General features: G+C 41.5%; 1 protein-coding gene across 4 annotated transcripts in view; it reads right to left on the bottom strand.

The window, feature by feature from the left end:
* Positions 1 to 14,275, bottom strand: part of ints8 (integrator complex subunit 8) — a 90,422-nt gene extending 76,147 nt beyond the window's left edge. For 3 of the 4 annotated variants that reach the window (XM_080194434.1, XM_080194436.1, XM_080194437.1), the window contains exons 1-2: positions 14,233 to 14,271; positions 1,964 to 2,110 (exon numbers count right to left, since the gene is read on the bottom strand). In XM_080194434.1, the coding sequence (XP_080050560.1) occupies positions 1,964 to 2,093 (130 nt within the window). In that variant the 5' untranslated portion in view covers positions 2,094 to 2,110; positions 14,233 to 14,271. Of the gene's footprint in view, positions 1 to 1,963; positions 2,111 to 14,232 lie in introns of all 4 variants that reach the window. The other variant, XM_080194435.1, reaches the window with a different exon arrangement.
* Between the last annotated feature and the right edge of the window lie 5,882 nt (positions 14,276 to 20,157).

Here is a 20,157-nt window from a genome sequence, read left to right as displayed (position 1 = left end):
TAGGTTCCAAGTCACAAAATAGGAAACTACATTTCTTGTTCCTGGCTACCACAGCTCTCTCAATCTCTCGAAGAGGTCCACACAAGTCATTGAGGAAAAAAACATCACTGCTTGTCTTAGGAATAGATTGATTTAATGTCAGTCACTCCTTTTTACACTACCTCTCATATTGCTTTTAAGACACTACTTAAGGCAATACAAAACACGTTGTGTTGCCTTAAGTAGTTGCAATTGTACAAGGTACTGGTGAGGCCACATCTAGAGTACCGTGTGCAATTTTGGTCCCCTTATTTAAGGAAGGATGTATTAGGTTTGGAGGGGGTGCAGAGAAGGTTCACCAGGTTGATTCTGGAGGAGAGGGGGTTAGCTTATGAGGAGAGATTGAGTCGATTGGGCCTGTACTCACTGGAGTTTAGAAAGCTGAGGGGAGATCTTATAGAGACATGTAAGATAATGAAGGGGCTAGACAGGGTAGAAGCAGAGAGATTATTTCCACTTAGAATGGAAACAAGTACTAGAGGGCATGGCCTCAAAATAAGGGGGAGTCAATTTAGAACAGACTTAGTAGGAACTTCTCCCAGAGGGAAGTGAATCTTTGGAATTCTCTGCCCATTGAAGCAGTGGAGGCTACCTCGTTAAATGTGTTTAAGTCACAGATAGATAGATTTTTGACCAATAAGGGAATTAAGGGTTATGGGGAGCAGGCGGGTAAGTGGAACTGAACGACTATCAGATCAGCCATGATCTTATTGAATGGTGGGGCACGCTCGAGGGGTTAGATGGCCTACTCCTGCTCCTATTTCTTATATGTTTTATGTGCGCCTCTGGTGTTATCATCATTGCCAAATTGAGGCAATTATAGGCATTATCACTGCACATTAAATGAAGCACAAGAGAGAAGCTTGTAGAGACATTCTTCATTGTATCTATTACCTGCACTTGTTGTATATAGAATCTTTTAGACCTTTCCCTTTCCTCTCAGGACTGCTCAGACTTCTGCTGATTTTGCAGGTGCTAGTAGCCCTGCAATACCTTGCCCAAAGGCTATTCTGCATGTCTGACCCCGGACAATATCAGCATACCAATCATGTATGGTATAACTGCCCATTTTTGTCCTCGCCCTGACATCTAAATACAGTCATAATCCAACAGCAAGCATGCAACCGTATTCAGGCTGAGGAATTCTGGCTGAGGAGACCAAGTGTACTAATCCTAATGAAGACCCCAGCTTAGATCTGTAAACATAGCAACAAGTCTACAACTTTCTGGTTTCTAAAGCATAACGGTGAATTAGATGGCATATTTTATGCAAATATATTACATTCCTTATTGAGGTCTAGCGTGGGAGCATCTTAAATAACTAAATGCCTTCTGAACTGAATTTGATTAAATTGATGATTCAGAATTTGTTGACTCACAACATGGGCATTACCTATCTGCTCAAGAAGCAACAAACGACAAGCTGTGAACATAATTTTAAAAACTTGCAGTCACCTTTGGTGGGCAATGATTTCAGTGTACAATTCCATTTTTAAATCAAAGGAAGATGAATTGAGGGGTAATTCTGATCTCCAAAGAATCATTAAAATGGAGAAAAAAATAATGTTTTAAAATTTTAGACAATATTTACTGCTCTCATAGGTCAAGTGTTTTCTGCTAAGTTGGTAATGGTTTGTGCCTTTTTTCCCCAAAAGCTACCAAAAGATTTAATTAAAGATGACAGTTTGTTTTGTGAGTTTGCTTTCTAATATATTACTGTTAAGCGGTTCAGATATTATGATTCCTGTTTCATTTATCAAAAAAAAAGACACAATGATAGTCATATCATTGGCAGTATGACTGCCGTACCAGCACATTATGACTGACAGAAGAAAATGACAGCAATTATTGGAACATTTGCTTTCTGTAAGTAGGGACTGTTAACTGCCTGGCAAAATCTTTGAGGCAGAATGCCAGAACATACCAGGATAAGACTTCTGCAGATGTTTTTCAAGCAATCCTTCATCCAACAAGAACTCAAACCAAATCGTCTGAGGCGGTGTGCAGGGTCGGCTGGAGGTCACTGCCTCACGATCTGCTGCTTCTGCACTCATTCTGTTCCGGCCTAATCCTGAAAATGAGAGAAAATTAAAACTGAGGCAAAATTTAAGTTTCCTCTTGGTAACCCAATAAAAATAACTTCTTTATGGTTCTCTGTCATGAACAATGTAGCAGACAGGTGTCAAAACATGTCCACTGCTCATACTGCTTCACAACACCCAAATACTTATTTCATTGGGTTAGGATTACCAATCATCCCAATTTTGACAGGAATCTCCAGATACCAATGGTTTCTATTTTGAGCACTGCCATTGGCAACTGGAGAGAAAAGTTCCTTCGGAGATGGCTTATCTTTTGCTGCACATTATTTTATTTAGATAGGGAACAGGACTAACATTTTTAACTAACGCAGCAGCCAACTGACTGTTTGTTGCTGTGCTGTATCTACTTGATAACACTTCTTGAGGTTTGTAATTTGGGTTGAATCAGAGGCTGCTGCCTGGCATGCTGAGAAGACATGGAGCAGTTCAGCATGTGGGAGCATGGAGAATGCAGTAAGGGAGCTGAGCACAAGCTTGGAGTTTGGTAAATTGGAGAGTTCAAGAGTTCTTCTAACCCTTTGGACAGGTTCTCACTTGACTAAAGGGGAAGAAGTTAGCCATTTGGTGAGAATTTATAGGTGGGTAAGATCTACAAACTTGTTGGTGAAGTTAATAAAATATATAAAAAGCACCATGGATAAGTAAATAATTTAATGAAGTAATCGTTTAAAAGCACATTAAGATAGAAATAAAAAGCAGGAGTAGGCTATTCAGCTCTTCGAGCCTATGCCACCACTAATTTTGATGGTGGCTGATCATCAAATTCAATATTTTGATTCTTCCCTCACCCCCATCCCTTGATCCCTTTAGCCCCATGAGCTATGTCTAATTCCTTCTTGAACATGGACAACATTTTTTTGCCTCAACTACTTTTCATGGTAGTGAATCCCACACATTCATCACGCTCTGGGGGAAGAGATTTCTCCTCACCTCAGTTCTAAAAGATTTACCCCTCACCTTCAAGCTTTGGCCCCTAGTTCTGGACTCCACCACCTTTGGGAGCATTTTTTCTGAATCTACTGTCAGCTGGTAATGGACAGTGATGTGTCAAGGCTGCAATATGTGGGAATGCCTGGATAACACTGTGACCCAGGGCAAATACATCCACAATGTGGTTGTGGCTTCAGGAACTTTGGCTCAGAGTGACTGAGCTGCTGACTCTTACACATCAGGGAGGGGGAAAATTACCTGGATGTTTTGTACCAGGATGAAGTCACAGCTCTTAGCTTAGGGCCTTCTGATTTGGTCAGTGGTCAGGGAGAGGAGAGTGACTGCAAATGAAGCAGGTAAGAGGATCTAGAGAGCAGTAATGCTGGGGGTCACTGCTTGTTTGGATGATTAGGAGGTGCAGGATGGATGAGCTGATTGGATTAGTATTACCTGAGCCACATACCAATTCCTATAGGACAAATAAGATTAGAAAAAATGAATGTGTGGGAGAAGTGAGTTCCAGTTCATGAGATACTGGCACCAGTATTGGGAAAAGTGGGATCTGCACCAATAGGATGGTCTATGCCTGAAGCATGCTAGGGTTGATGTTTTAGCAAATCGCATAACTAAATGGTATTAATATTGAAAATGATGAAGAACCTTGGCAGGCAGGGACAAAGTACAAATTTAAGTGTATACCAGCACGTAAGGCTAGATTCTACAAAAGTAATAAAAAGGATAAAAGTAAAAGATGGCATAGTGGTTGGCACTGCTGCCACACAGCGAATGGGACCTGGGTTTGATTCAAGCCACAGGTGACTGACTACGTGGAGTTTGCGCATTCTCCTTGTGTCTCTGTGGTTTTCCTCTGGGTGTTCCAGTTTCCTCCCACTGTCCAAAGGTGTGCAGTTTAGATAGATTGGCCATGCTAATTGCCCCTTAGTGTCCCAAGATGTATAGGTTAGGGGGTAAAAAAGGGGTTGTGGGATAGGGTCTGGGTAAGATGCTCCGTCAGAAAATTGTAGACTTGATAGACTGAATGGCCTCCTTCCACACTGTAGGGATTCTATGATTCTAAAGACTATCTAAAAATGTAGCATTCGAAACAAAACGGATGAACTGATTGCACAAACAGGAATAAATAATATGATCTGAAAGCCATTACAGAGACATGGTTACAAGTTGACATAGATTGAAACCTGACCATAATATTGAGGGACATGTGACATTTAGGAAGGGAGTTAAGAAAAGGTGGAGAAGTGATTCTGTCAATTAATGATGGTATTGGCACAGAGAGGGATTACCTAAATTCAGAAAATCAAGATGTAGCAGCAGTTTGGATTGAAGTGAAAAATAGTAAAGGCAAGAAGCCACTGTGAGAGTGGTGTACAAGCCCCCTAATTGTAATTACATGATGGAACAAGTATGAAAGGAGAGATAATTGGAGCTTGTCAGAAAGGTACAGTGGTGATCATAAGGGATTTTAATCTATATATAGATTGGAAAAAAATCAGATAGGCTAAGGAAACATAGATGAAAAATTCATAATGTTTTTGGGATGGTTTCTCAGAGCAGCACATTGTGGAGCCAACTAGAGGGCAGCCTATGCTAGACCTGGTATTGTGCATGAAGCTAGAATTAACTGATATTATTGTGAAGGCGCCCTTAAGTAGCAGCAATCCTATTACAATTGAATCTTACATTCAGTTTGAGAGGGGGAAGAGTACGTCCAAAACTGATATTTTAAACTTAAGAAAGAGCAATAATGAGGGCATTAAAAACAGAGCTACATCGCATGAGCTGGCAAACGTGCTTAAGGGATAGACTGATACAGGTTCCGTGGCAGACACTTAGACGGATATTTCAGAATACACAGAACAGATACATTCCAATGAGAAGAATTCTAAAGAGAGGATCTCTTATCTGCGGTTAACTTAAAAAGTGAAAGACAGTATTAAAGCTAAAGAAAAGTCATGGATTTAGAACATAGAACACTACAGCACAAACAGGCCCTCCGGCCCACAAGTTGCACCGATCACATCAATACCTACCAATCCATGGACCTATATATAACCCCCAATCCCATTAAATCCCATATACTCATCCAGAAGTCTTTTAAAAGACCCCAGAGAGTTCGCCTCCACCACCACTGACGGCAGCCAATTCCATTCACTCACCACCCTCTGAGTGAAAAACTTACCCCTAACATCACCTCTGTACTTGCTTCCCTGCACCTTAAATCTGTGTCCTCTTGTAGCGACCATTTCAAACCAGGGAAATAGCCTCTGAGAATCCACCCTATCTATTCCTCTCAACATTTTATAAACCTCTATCAGGTCGCCTCTCAACCTTCGTCTCTCCAGGGAGGAGTCCTAGCTCCCTCAACCTATCTTCATAAGGCATGCCTCCCAATCCACGCAACATCCTTGTAAATCTCCTCTGTACCCTTTCAATAGCTTCTACATCCTTCCTATAGTGAGGCGACCAGAACTGTGCACAGTACTCCAAGTGGGGCCTGACAAGGGACTTATAAAGTTGCAGCATTACCTCCCGACTCCTAAACTCAATCCCTCGATTAATGAAGGCCAGTACACTGTACGCCGCCTTGACCACATCCTCCACCTGCGAGGCCGATTTAAGAGTGTAAAGATGAGTGGTAGATCAGAAGATTGGAAAGAATAACAAAATATTGATAAAGAGAGAAAAACTAGACTACAAGGTCTGGTATTTAGATACCTCTGGAAACTCTTACTAAGAATTAACAAAGTCAATGTTGATCCTACAAAAAAAATGCACCTGGAGGATTGATAATGGAGAGCAGGGCTATGGCAGATGAACTAAACAAGTATTTTGCATTGGTCTTCACTATGGAAGACACAAGTAACATCCCATAATTAGCTGCAAATCAGGAAATGGAAGGGAGGGAAGAATTCAGGAAAATTACAATCACCTGGGATGCCGCATTGAACAAACTGTTGGGGCCTGCAGGCAGACAGGTGTTGAAAGAAGTGACTATGTTTTTAAAATATTCTTTCGTGGGATGTGGGTTGGCCATTATTTATTGCCCATCCCTAATTGCCCTTGAGGGGACATTTAAGAGTCAACCACATTACAATGTTGTTCTGGAGTCACATGTAGGCCAGACCAAGTAAGGAGAGCAGAGTTCCTTTGCAAAAGGACATTAGTGAACCAGATGGGGTTTTACGACAATCGACAATGGTTTCGTGGTCACCATTAGACTCTTAATTCCAGATTATTTATTGAATTCAAATCTCACCATCTGCCACAGGGGGATGTGAACCTAGGTCCCGAGAGCATTACCTTGGGTCTCTTGAATAATATCCCTCCCCTACAGTTGATGCATTGGTTTCAATTTTCCAAAGTTCCCTTGATTCAGGGAAGTATCCATTAGATTGCAAGATAGCAAATGTAACTCCTTTACTCAAAATGGACAGAGACAGAAAACAGGAAACAATGGGCCAGTTAGCCTAACATGTTAAAGGCAAGATGCTAGAAGCCATTACTAAAAGTGCTATAGTAGGACACTTGGAAAAATTCAAGGCAATCAGGCAGAGTCAACATGGTTTTAAATGTTTTCCCTTTCATAAAACCAAGAAGAATTTTTTCCACTCAGAGGGTCACTGGTCTTCAGAATTTTCTTCCACAAAACTCAGTGGAAGCAGAGTCTTTAAATATTTTTTAGACAGGTTAGAACATAAGAACATAAGAAACAGGAGCAGGAGTAGGCCATCTAGCCCTTCGAGCCTGCCCCGCCATTCAATAAGATCATGGCTGATCTGTCGTGGCTCAGTTCCACTTTCCCGCCCTCTCCCCATAACCCTTAATCCCCTCTCTTATCAAGAACCCATCAACCCGCTTCTTAAAAATATTTAGCGAGGCAGCCTCCACCACTTCAACGGGCAGAGAATTCCAGAGATTCACCACCCTTTGAGTTTGATTAACAAGGCGATGAAAAGTTATCAGGCACAGGCAGGGATGTTGGGTTGAGGTTACAATCAGATCAGCCCTGAACCTCTTGAATGGCAGGGCAGGTTCGAGGGGCTGAGTCACCTGATCCTAATTCATATATTTATACAAAAGAGTTGGGACTGGAATGGAGGCAAAGGAATTCATAACGAGAGAGAGGATTTTTGCAAAGACTTGGCCGGGAGCATTTGTAGCTTCTTGAAGGCAAAGACAGTGACAGAAAAGGTGCAGAGCAGCTACTCTCTGCTTTTATATCTGGCTGCAATAGTGTTGCATGTTTTGGTGTGGAGATGCTGGCATTGGACTGGGCACAGTAAGAAGTCTCTCAACACTAGTTTAAAGTCCAACAGGTTTATTTGATATCACAAGCTTTCGGAGTGTTGCTCCTTCATCAGCTGAGTGGAGAGTTGAGTTCACAAACATGACGTATATAGACAGACTCAATTACAAGGTTATGTTTTGGAACGCATAAATATAGGAAATTATCCTGGCATCGTTACAATTTAAAAATTCTAGAGAAAAAATATCAGGGCAAAAAAGTATTTGTTCATTTACTTTGAACAGTTTTGCTTATCAGTTATAAAAACATTGGAGAATCTTTGGGGTAAAAAGTCTAGAATCAGCCAGTGGAGTAATCATAGAAACCCTACAGTGCAGAAAGAGGTTATTTGGCCCATCAAGTCTGCACTGACCACAATCCCACCCAGGCCCTATCCCCATATCTCTACATATTTACCCGCTAATCCCTCTAACCTACACATCTCAGGACATTTCGCACGGCCAATCAACTTAACCCGCACATCTTTGGATTGTGGGAGGAAACCGGAGCTCCCAGAGGAAACCCACACAGACGAGGAGAATATGCAAACTCCACATAGTGACCCAAGCCGGGAATCAAACCCAAGTCCCTGGAGCTGTGTAGCAGCAGTGCTAACCACCGTGATGAGACTGCCTGCTTTCTAATCGTCCAATTGACTGGGTATCCCAATGAGGCATAAGGATGGAAGCGTCAGATGGGGAAGTGGTGGGAGACGGCAGGTGATAAAATCTCCAGGGAAAAGTCTAACCAGTATTGGCAACCTAATTCCCAATAATCATTTTGTTTAACCACCCTCATCCATCAGCCACCACAAATTATTCTCTCTCTCATGAAATATGAATAGAAAATGCTGGAAAAACTCACCAGGTCTAGAGAGTGTTAATTGGCCATAACTTCCAAGTAGCATTGAAAGGCAAATCATGGGGGGAAGATGAGGTTTATTTCTTATAACTTTTTAGAGTGTTATTAATGCAACCCTGGCAGAACCATTCAAAGTTAGTGATTTAAATCGCTTCATCAGATGGTTACTAATACAGTGCAATTGTACAGGGGAAGTTGGTGTTTCTGGACAATTGCCACCTAAACCCTTACCTGGGAACTTACAAGATGGATTCCCCAACGCATTGAAGGTATCTTTGGATCCCCCTATTCAGACGCTGGGGAGCCAGGATGTTATGGGCCCATTTTGCAGGTTGGAGACTCTGCCTGCTGCCAGACTTGCTGAGTATTTTCAGCATTTTTTGCTTTTTTTACAGCTCCAGCATCCACAGTGCGTTACTTTTATACTCCATATAATGAAGCAATTTGAATCACAGATAAAATTAGATGGTTTTGGTCTAGCTGCTGGAGGTTAATGCATTAGAACAACTTGCATTTATAAAGCAATTAAACATTGGAAAAAAGCCCAAAAATTATTGCTCCATAAACAAGAGTGAACTTTAGTACTGAAACCCATACCACTAACATGAAATTTCCTGCTCATTAGAATGCAACCAAATGTAACATGGGAGTAAACTTGCATAAACAATCTGGGCCTAAGGAAAGCACTGAATTCATAAATTTCTTTGACTACGAAAATTAAAGTTTCAACTGATCTAGACATCACTCGTGCAAATGGGGCACAGAATGTCTACGGATGTCTGCAACCAGCAAGCTTAATGTTTAGTGTGACTGCTGCATTAAGAATGTAATTGAAACAATGCAGACTTCAAGGATAAAATGTAAAATGCTTAAAAACGTCAATCAAGAAAAAATATTTCCTGAAAACCTGGTTATAATTTGAAGAGAGTCTTTCAGCAAATGCAACTGCAGGAAAATCACTTATAAGCTTCAGTAATCTGAAAGGCAGGGCTATTTTCATGGACAGAAATGTAATTGGGAGGAGAGATCGATAAGGAAGACAATGACCTAGTGGTACTATTGATAGATTATTAACCCACAAACTCAGCTAACGGTCTGGAACCCGGGTTCAAATATCGCCATGGCAGATGGTGGAATTTAAATTCCATTAGAAAAAAAAATCAGAAATTAGGAATCTACTGATGACTTTGAAGCAATTGTCAATTGTCGGAAAAACCCATCTGCTTCATTAATGTCCTTCAGGGAAGGAAATCTACCGTCCTTATCTGGTCTGGCCTACATGTGACTCCAGAGCCACAGCAATGTGGTTGACTCTCAGCTGCTCTCTGAAATGGCCCATCAAGCCACTCAGTTCAAGGGCAACTAGGGAAGGACAATAAATGCTGGCCAGACAGCAATGTCCATGTCCCACAAATGAATAAAATAAGATTGTAAAATTGAAGACTATGGATGTGTGGTTTATGTACAGAAATTGCAAACAGCCAAAAATCCTTGATATTTTAGGTTGGGTATTGGCTTGACACCCAAATTCTGTCTTTGGGGGCAAATAACATAGCAATGTTGGGAATTCCAAGTGGCCACTTCGAAAGAAAGTACTTGTCCTTAGGCAGGGAACAGTCTGCTCCAGTATGCTTAAGTACGCCATCTAATGGACATTTCTATCGTGCCACTGGCAGATATGAACAGCAGAATCCTTTTTCCATAGAATGCCTACAGGGTAGAAGGAGGCTATTCGGCCCATCAGGTCTGTAACAACTCTCTGAAAAAACATCTCACCCAGGCCTGCCCTATCCCAGTAACACTGCGCATTTACCATGGCTAATCCACCTAACCTGCACCTATTTGGACTACTGGAGGAAACTGGAGCACCTGCAGTAATCCCACAGAGACAAGGGGAAAACATGCAAACTCCACACACAGTCACCCAAGGCTACAATCAAATCCAACACTGAGGAAGCAGTGCTAACCACTGTGTCACCACACCGCGGATGCATTGGAATCAATCCATTATATAAAAAGGAGGAAACCTGGAAGGTACAGGTAATTGAAAGAGAATTCAGAAAATATACCAGGTGGAAAATTTTCATCTACAATCTTATTAAAATCATACTGAGCAAACATCCTAATATGGGGATGCTGATGGAAAATGACATGAATCTCCATATGGTACAAACAATAATTTGTGAACAAATTGTGTTTAATTGTTTTTAACACTTGTGTGTGTCACCCAAGAATTGAACCCAAGTAGCAAGAATGGGAATCTTGCAATAATATCACTACACCAGTGGTGCAAGACTAACCATGGCATCAGCCTGGGTGTTATTGTGTTCAAGCCCTGAGACAAGAATGTTAGCAACTGAGCTACGGGCTGTCACATAAATGGCAGCAATTTCTGGAAGCTGATTGTTGAGAAGGGCAAAGGCAAGGATGAAAAGTAAAAATGAAATTCAGCTGACCGAGTGTTCAGGAAAAACAGAGACCAGCAAGATTTGCACCTTTCCAGCTAATGCCTTCATCAGGAGCAAATGCAGCAGAGACTGGCATGCCAGAATGGTGCACTTGAGTCACACTGATGCCTATCACTGAGTTTAACACCATAATGCAAACCATCATCTTAGAAGACAGAAGCTGGCATAGATTTTAAATTTTTTAGTTAAAAATAGCCAAGTCTTGAGCTCTATTTTTATTGGGTGGGATTTAATGCTGCAAGAAAAGTCCTTTTGTTTGGTAATTTACTTCAGAGATTGCAACTGTGACAAGGAACGCAACAAACTTCCACCCCAGCTAGAGATGAGTTCTGTTGAAGGGTCATTTAGACCCAAAACGCTATCTCTGTTCTTCTCCAGAGAACACAGTAAAAAGTCTGACAACACCAAGTTTTAGTCCAACCTATTTATTTGATAATTTCTGAGGCCAGAACTCTCCATTCACCTGACGAAGGGGCTAACCCCAAAAGCTTGTGAGTATATTATCAAATAAATAGGTTGGACTAAAACCTGGTGTTGTCAGGCTTTTTACTGTGTTTACGCCAGTCCAACGCCGGCATACCCACATCACTTCTCCAGAGATGCAGCCAGATTTGCTGGGTTCATCCAGCATTTTCTGTTTTTGTTTCAAACTTCCAGCATCTGTGGTGTTTTCTTTTAATAGAAATGGGTGGGTATAATACAATGGAATTTGTTTCCAAATAGAAATTAATAGTAAGATGTCATAATTATCATATTTTGAAACTTCCAAGTATCCATCGTTATGACGTGAGATTAAATTTATTGTTCGGTAACCATTATACGCATATTTATTATGGATGACTTGTCTAATTGTGAAGGAGTACTCTTCCTTTGGGCTGTGACTCTAGATGGAATTTTCTAGCATTTGCTATTCTTGGGAGTCATAGTATAAGACTTTGAAGATGCTAATGCACTGCTCCTGAATGCTGTATCATCTTGCAATGTATCTGAGTGAAAAGTACTCATTGAATCATAGAAACCCTACAATACAGGCCATTCGGCTCATCGAGTTTGCACCAACAACAATCCACCTAGGTCTTACCCCAGTAACCCCACATCTTTACCCTGCTAATCCCTCTAACCTACGCATCCCAGGACACTAAGGGGCAATTTATCAGGGCCAAAACTCCGGATCCACACATCTTTGTTTCTTGTGCACTGTACAGATAAAGCATACCATTCAAAACGTACATCAAGCAGATGGAGTCCGCTGCACAGTGACAGGGATTTGCCCTGGGAGTCCTCAACATTGACTCCAGACTCCATGAAATCTCATGGCATCAGGTAAAACATGGAAACCTCTGGCTGATTATCACTTATCACCCTCCCTCAGCAGATGAATCAGTCTGTTCCATGTTAAATTACTCAGAAGCAGCATCAAGATAGCAAGGGCACAGAATGTACTCTGGGAATGTACTCCAGGTGGGGGACTTAAATGCTGGTCCCCAATAATTGCTTGGTAACATCATTACTGATCAAGTTGGTCCAGTCTTGAAGGGCATACCTACCAGACTGAGCCTGCAGCAGATGGTGAAGGAATAAGTTACAAGGGAAAAACCTACCTGACCTTGTCTTCACAAATTGAACTGTCCATGACAGTATTGATTGAAATGACTACCCTACAGACTACCCTTATGGAGATGAAGTTCTAACTTTTCACACTGAGGATATCCTCAGATTGTGTGGCCTTAGCGCTGTGCTAAATGGGACAGATTCAGAAGTGATCTAGTGGCTCACAATTGAGCATTCATGAGCCACCAGCAGTACCATCATTGTGTATAACCAGTTTGTAAATACATTGTCCGGTACATCTCTCATTCTACCAACATCATCAAGCCAGGGACTTAACCCTGGTTCAACAAGGAGTGGTGGAGAATATGCCAAGAGCAGCACCAAACATATCTTAAAAATGAGCTGCCAAATTGGAAGCTACACCACAGGATACATGCAAACATCCTCAACATGCTGAGGTTTACCATTGACCATAAACTTAACTAGACCACCAATATTAATGCTGTTGCTATAAAAGCAAGTCAGAGACTTGGAATTCTGCATTGACTAACTCTCAATCAGGCACAAGTAAGAAGTATATCATACGTTCTCAATTTACTTGGAAATTGAGGCTTCACCAACACTCAAGAAGCTGACACCGTCCAGGACAAAGCAGCCCACTTGATCAGCAACCTTCAATATTCACTCCCTCAACCACTGGCACAAATCTACAAGATGCACTGCAGCAACTCACAGCCACTACCACCTAGGCATTAGATATATGGGAACTTCGACACCTGTAAGTTCCCCTCCAATTCACACATAATCTGGACATGAAACTATATCATTGTTCCTTCATTGTCACTGAGTCAAAATCCTGCAACTCCCTCTCTAAGAGTACTGTAGCTCTACCTATGCCAGTGGACTACAGAGGTTCAAGCTGATGGCTCTCCACTGCCTTTTCAAGGCCAATTAGGAATAGACATTAAATGTTGGTCTTGCCAACAATGTCACATCCCAAAAACGAATAAAAAAGCTCCACTTAGTTTTTCACACATTTTATCAAAGCATCCCAAAACAGGTGCAGGATCCTTTACACATTTAAATTCATTCAGTGATGATTTTAGGCATCTGACACATTGTACAATAGCAATTAGGTGCAGGACCATACAGCTTGTAACTGGTATAGACTGTAGCCAAACATAGACTAATTTCTATCCCAGTATCCAAATAACTGAGCCAACTACCCGGATAAGATCCATTATCCAATATGTTGCAGAAATTAAAACACTGGACTGGTGGTTAAAAAAAGTCTGGGTTGTTTATCAAAAATCTATAATTGATTGTTAGATAGGGCAGGCGTTTTCCTCAGGAACAAAATATTTACCCTTAATCAACATCCCAAAAACAGGCTATCCAGTCATTACACATTGCTGGTTTTGGGTCCCTGCTCTGCACATATTAGCTATGATGTTCCATTGCAATGACTACCTTCAAAAAAGTACTTCACTGGCTGAAAAAATATGAAGTATTATTTTTTAATTTAAATTTCATTTCAATTCAATTCATTTATCAGAAGGACAAAAAACACTTTTTTTTGGTCTCCAGGTAGGTCACAGCTGCCACTACGGCTCTCTTACAGAAAGTCAATATTTTTGATTTCTTATTTTGAAACTCAACAAATTCGCTGTAATTTTTAAAACATTGTAAACACTCTGAAGGTTGACTGAAGTGTTTACAAAATTACTTCTCAGATAGTCATCCTCCATTAAAATCCCCCACACACAATTCTTTCCCTCTGCTCTGTTACCGGCGCAGTAATAACCACCCTGACTGGGCCCGAAACCTCCGAATAAAGTTACAGAGTTTTCACCGAGAAACTCAAATATTTCCCGTTCCGCGAGAAAGCACCGAGCCGCACTTCCCTCCGCAAAGACAGACAGCCCCATTTTAAGGGAACACTAAGGGACCGCGGTATGAATGATAATCCACTCACTTACAGCACAACAAGCCGCGTTCACCTTCCAGTAACCACCGCCGGGTCACACCGGCACGTCCAGTAACCACCACCGGGTCACGTCAGCACATCCAGTAACCACTGCCGGGTCACGTCGCAGGTCCGCTAACCACTACTGGGTCGCACTGGCACTTCCGAGAACCACTGCCGGGTCACGCTGGCAGTTCTGGTTGGTCCGTCCACCGGTGGAGTTTTGGCCGAATCGTGCGCGAGAGGAGCACTTCCTTCTCTCCCCATCCCCAGAATTATATTCAAGCCTTCTTCTTCGTTGTTTTGGGCTATTTTTAATCATTTGTGTGATAAGATCACGAGGCCTATATTTTATTTGGTGTTGGTTGGAGGGAGGTCCTGGGATATGCGGCAGGCCTAAATGTAGGGAGTAGAGGGGGCAAAACATTGCACATGCAAACGGTCTGTATGGTGAGGACATAATGTGAAAGGTACAAAAGCTTCCCTGCAGTGAGGAGATAGCTGGGGAGGGTACAGAACTCATGAGGAGGCACGATTTATTCGAGTTTTAAGGTATTTTGAATACCTTACAACACAGCCCTACATCTGAAGAAAAGACCCACTCCCCTCTTACACATAACTGGATGTGTTAGAAGGTTCTCACATTCAGGAATGCCCAAATATGCTTCACAACTCTCAGAGTAGGCACATATTTGTATCATCTGTTGTAACAAGAAGCAACACATTTGTAAGAGGGATAACTACTGAAGGTTACCAAATGAAGCAGTATGCTACTGAGATCTTTTCACAACAAATGACACTTGTCAAAGGGACAATGTCTTCATCGTTGCACCTGCAAAAATGAGATGTTACCTGCAAGGTTCAGTTCCATTACCAGGGATAAAGTTCCCACCAGGTGTCACAGCTAGAAATTCTGTGCTTCACTTCAACCCTGTAGGTTATGTAAAAACAAGGGTTTCTACTCAATATATCGTGACTGTACCATAGCTTCTTCTTTGAGGATCATTTGGAACTTATTCTTTAAGAACTGCTGCCTTTTGTACTTTCCAGCCAAGTATGCTCCAAACCAAGTGGTTTATGTCAGCAGAAGAGTAATAGACAAAGCAAAATAAATAATTTTGAGATTGTACATCTTCTATCCATTCCCATAGCAGTTTAGGTGCATCTCCTATCCTGTTTCTGTAAACAATTAGTGTCATCTGTTAAGCTTAAAAATGCCACCATAAATTTAAAGTTTATTATTGTTCAAAGTAGGCTTACGTTAACACTACAATGAAGGTACTGTGAAAATCCCCTAGTTGCCACATTCCAGTGCCCGTTCAGGTCAATGCACCTAACCAGCATATCTTTCAGAATGTGGGATGAAACTGGAGCACCCAGAGAAATAGAATCATAGAATTCTACAATGCAGGCTGAGGCCAGTCAGCCCATTGAATCTGCACCAACCACAATCCCACCCAGACCCTATCCCCATAACCCCATGCATTTAACCTAGCTATCACCCTGACACTAAGAGGCAATTTAACATGGCCAATCCATCTAACCCGAACCTCTCTGGACCCATAAAGTCATGGGGAGAACAGGCAGACTCTGCACAAACAGTGGCCGAGGCTGGAAATCAAACTCAGGTCCCTAGTGCTGTGAGGCAATAGTGCTAGCCACTGTGCCACTCCTGCTATAGCTTTTATGTAACTATTAGTAAGTGAACTAGAAAGTAATAAGAACATAAGAAATAGGAGCAGGAGTAGGCCATCTAGCCATTCGAGCCTGCCCCGCCATTCAATAAGATCATGGCTGATCTGTTGTGGCTCAGTTCCACATTCCTGCCCTCTCCCCATAACCCTTAATCCCCTTCCCTATCAAAAACCTATCAACCCGCGTCTTAAAAATATTGAGCGAGGCAGCCTCCACCACTTCAACGGGCAGAGAATTCCAGAGATTCACCACCCTTTGAGTGAAGAAGTTCCTCCTCAACTCCGTTCTAAACCGCCCCCCCTTTATCCTGAGGCTGTGTCCTCTAGTCCTACTGTCCTTTCTGAGCTGGAAGAGCCTCTCCACCTCTATCCTATCCATCCCATTCATCATCTTATATGTCTCAATGAGATCTCCCCTCATTCTTCTAAGCTCTAACGAGTACAGCCTAGTTTATTCAGCCTCTCCTCATAGTTCAACCCCCTCAACTCTGGAATCAGCCTAGTAAACCTCCTCTGCACTCCCTCCAAGGCCAAAATATCCTTGCGTAAGTGCGGCGACCAAAACTGCACACAGTACTCCAGCTGCGGCCTCACCAGTGCCCTGTACAGCTGCAGCAAGACCTCCCTACTTTTATATTCAATCCCCCTCGCTATGAAGGCCAGCATCCCATTTGCCTTCCTGACCACCTGCTGCACCCGCAGGCTGGGTTTTTGCAACTCATGGACAAGGACCCCAAGGTCCCTCTGCACCGTCGCATGCTGCAGTTTTTCGCCACGTAAGTAATAGTCCTTCCTACCATTATTCCTACCAAAGTGGACAACCTCACATTTGCCAACATTAAATTCCATTTGCCAGTTCCTGGCCCATTCGCCCAGCCTATCTAGATCCTTCTGCAGACTCTCCACACCCTCCGCACAATTTGCCGCTCCACCAATCTTGGCGTCATCAGCAAATTTTGACACCATACACTCGGTTCCCTCCTCCAGATCATCTATATAAATGGTAAGTAGCTGACGCCCCAGCACTGACCCCTGGGGCACTCCACTAGTCACCAACCGCCAACCCGAATAGCAAATTTTAAATCCAGAAATCACCATGTCATAACATAAGAATATTCAGTTTGAATAAAATAAAAGTTCATTGTCCATTTTATTGTAATGAATGTATTAATTGATCTGTTATCGAGTGACAATGTCACAAGGCTGAAAATAAATTGACAATGTTTTTTCATTGATATTCAAGAATGACAAGCAATAGGAATGTTTTATTGTGTAGAAAAAGACTGACAATTATATTTACAACAGAATTGAACCACTTTTTTTCTGAAAACCTATAACTCACATAGATTATTAATCACATATAAAGTAGTATAAAGTATGGCACAGTTTTTGTGATGGTCCATCATTGCTTAGATATGGTGCAACCACTTGCATTCCTTGGCTGGCTTTTTAACTTTTCCAACTCACAATTTTCTATACTGATACATAAAAGTCACCAACTGCTGTTTGTTAGTCTATGAAATAGCCATTATAGACTGAGAATTACTTGAAGTATTAGGAAGGAAGGGAAAAAATCTACTTCGGATAATTCAAAGTATTTTTCATAGAAAATATATCTAATAGTAGAAATTAAGCAAGTTAAATACAACAGGGTATAAGCATGATTTCAATCCAAATTAACAATTAATTCTAATTGAGCAATTTTGAATTGCGAGAAGTAAACTGCACAACATGCCTTCTCTTTACTGAATAATAGAAAGTATGTTTTTAGTAGTAAGGAACATCGATATTTTGATGCTTAAATTCACAGTTCAAATACAGATTATGTATTCCTCTCTAATATTGGAATTATTACCATTGTAATTGCATTTCAACATTTTCCAAAATCCATAGAGAAGTGAAGTTCATGTTTAATCTTTTGGAAATCTGCAGGTGTTTATAAAATTTTCACAATGAGTTTGACTGAACCTATCTATTTATAACTTCATGTTATAGCATGGCTGTATTCTCACTCAGTTTGCTGGACAGTTGCTTTGTGATGCAGAGCCAACTGCGCAGGTTCAGTTTCCATATCAGCTGAGGTCATTCACGAAGGCCCTGCCTTCTCAATCTTGCCTCTCACCTGAGGTGTGGGGATCCTCAGATTAAATGACCACCAGTCAGTTCTTCTCCCTCAAAGGGGTCATCTGGGACTATGGTCACTTTACCTTTTCTTTCTTAAAATAAACATGTTTTGCTGAAAGTGGAACTAACATAAGGCTACTCTTAAAAATATAAAAAATAAAATTACTTGATTGTTTAAGGTGGACACTGCAGCTTTCTGGCATGTGTGATATTCGAAATGTATTTTTTATTTGCAACACCATGTTGCCAGATCCCTGCAGTGTTTTTTATTGCCAATTTGTTCCCTTCGACGAACAGCTTACTATTTGCTTGCAGCCTGGCTTGATTGTATTTTTGAACCTTGTTGCTATATTGTCCATTATACTTACTCTCTTTCCCCTTTTGATGTTTGTATGTAATTATTTTATAGATCATGTTTTCTTTTAAAACTAGTTGATAACCTGTGCTATTGCACACGGAGGGAGCAGAATTTAATGCCATTCCCATGGTGAGTTTGGTGACGGGGGCATTTAATCAGGTAGAAGGGTGTTGGGTGGAGACTCTGCCACCTTCTGGCATCCATGCCGATTAGGACAGTGGCAGGAAGGCCTCTGGATTGTCCTCCCACCCTAATGTAGAAATGAGGGAGAGGTAGAGGTAGGGCGAGAGAAGAGGAAATAGATAGGGACAGTGAAGGGAGGATGTTTATACGGCTCCTCACTGTCCTGTTCCCCCAGGTCCCTTGATTATGCTCTCTCCAAGCTCTGCGCCCCCTTACTCTCACTTGATGTTCCTGCTATATGTTCTGCTCCCAGTCCCATTCTCCGACTGTCTCCCCTGCTCCTCTAGTGCTTTCTCTATCCTCTTGCTCTCTCTGTGTTGCTTCCTTTGGGCTCTTTGCCCTTTCCATATTCTTGCAAAGGACAAACCACACACAATAGTGAGAAGCACCTCATTGATCTCTAAGTAAATATACAAATTTTCTTAAAAAGATAATTAAAACATTATTTTTCTGCAGCAATTTTATGTTATGAGAATTATGTACTATTATTGAGATGGCAGTTCCATGTTTACTAATTCATTGGGAAGGAGTCTTAATTTCAACTAAAAATGTTTGGCAATCACTTTCTACAGGGACATGGGAGCTGCCTGTTATTTGAGCTGTGTAAATGATGTGACTGGAGATAAAGTGCTGTTGCAGGGCCACCAGCTGGTCACTGCCTGGAAGTACAGGGTGTTTCACAAAAGTTGACTTACAAAAAATAAACTTTTCCAATGTCAGAGTTGTAAAATAGAAATCAACTAATTACAGCACCATCTACAGGTCAGCTGGTACTGCACTATATGTTGACACTTTTACGTTGAGATGAGGGAGAATTTCTTCCACCAGAGGGTGATGAATCTCTGGAATTCATTGCCACAGAAGGCTGTGGAGACCAGGTCATTGAATGTATTTACGACAGAGATGGATAGGTTCTTGATTGGTGAGGGGATCAAAGGTTATGAGGAAAAAGCAGGAGAAGAGTTGAGAAACTTATTGGCTGTGATTGAATGACACAGCTGACACGATGGGTCGAATGGCCCAATTCTGCTCCTATCGCTTATTTTCTTATTCCGGAAACTGAGGAACTATCAGGCTATCACCAACTCTACACTTTCTCTTAATTCAATCTTGAGTTGTGGGCATCGTTGCTGAGACTGGCATTTAATTTTTCTCTATTTGCCCTCAAAAAGTGTCGGGCTTTCTTTTTGAAATTTTAAATGCAAGTCTTCCTTATTTATTAACCTTCAGTGGTTTTACTGAATGGATTTCTCAGCCACTTCTGAGAGCAGATATTTAATGATTGTGCTGGAGAACTGGAGTCATATACAGATCAGTCCGAGCACATTTCCTTTCCTAAAATACATCGGTAAACCTGGTGAACCAGCTGATACAATCGTAGCCCAGAGATTCGGAAAATGAGAAAACAGCAGCAAATTAAAGAGGGATAAATTGGAGTACGAAAGAAAACCAGCAAGAAACATATATATAAAAAAGTAAAAGTTTATACAGGTACACAGCAAAAAAAAATGATAAAGGGAAGGAAGGAAGGAACTTAAAACAGTCACAATCACTGTGGCAAAGGTGCTGGGGAAA

The sequence above is a fragment of the Carcharhinus amblyrhynchos genome, chromosome 8 (assembly GCF_965287045.1).
Source record: "Carcharhinus amblyrhynchos chromosome 8, sCarAmb.v2.hapA, whole genome shotgun sequence".
Classification (NCBI taxonomy): Eukaryota; Metazoa; Chordata; class Chondrichthyes; order Carcharhiniformes; family Carcharhinidae; genus Carcharhinus; species Carcharhinus amblyrhynchos.
Note: the sequence above shows the minus strand (reverse complement) of the source record. Positions and strands in the feature narration are given on the sequence as shown.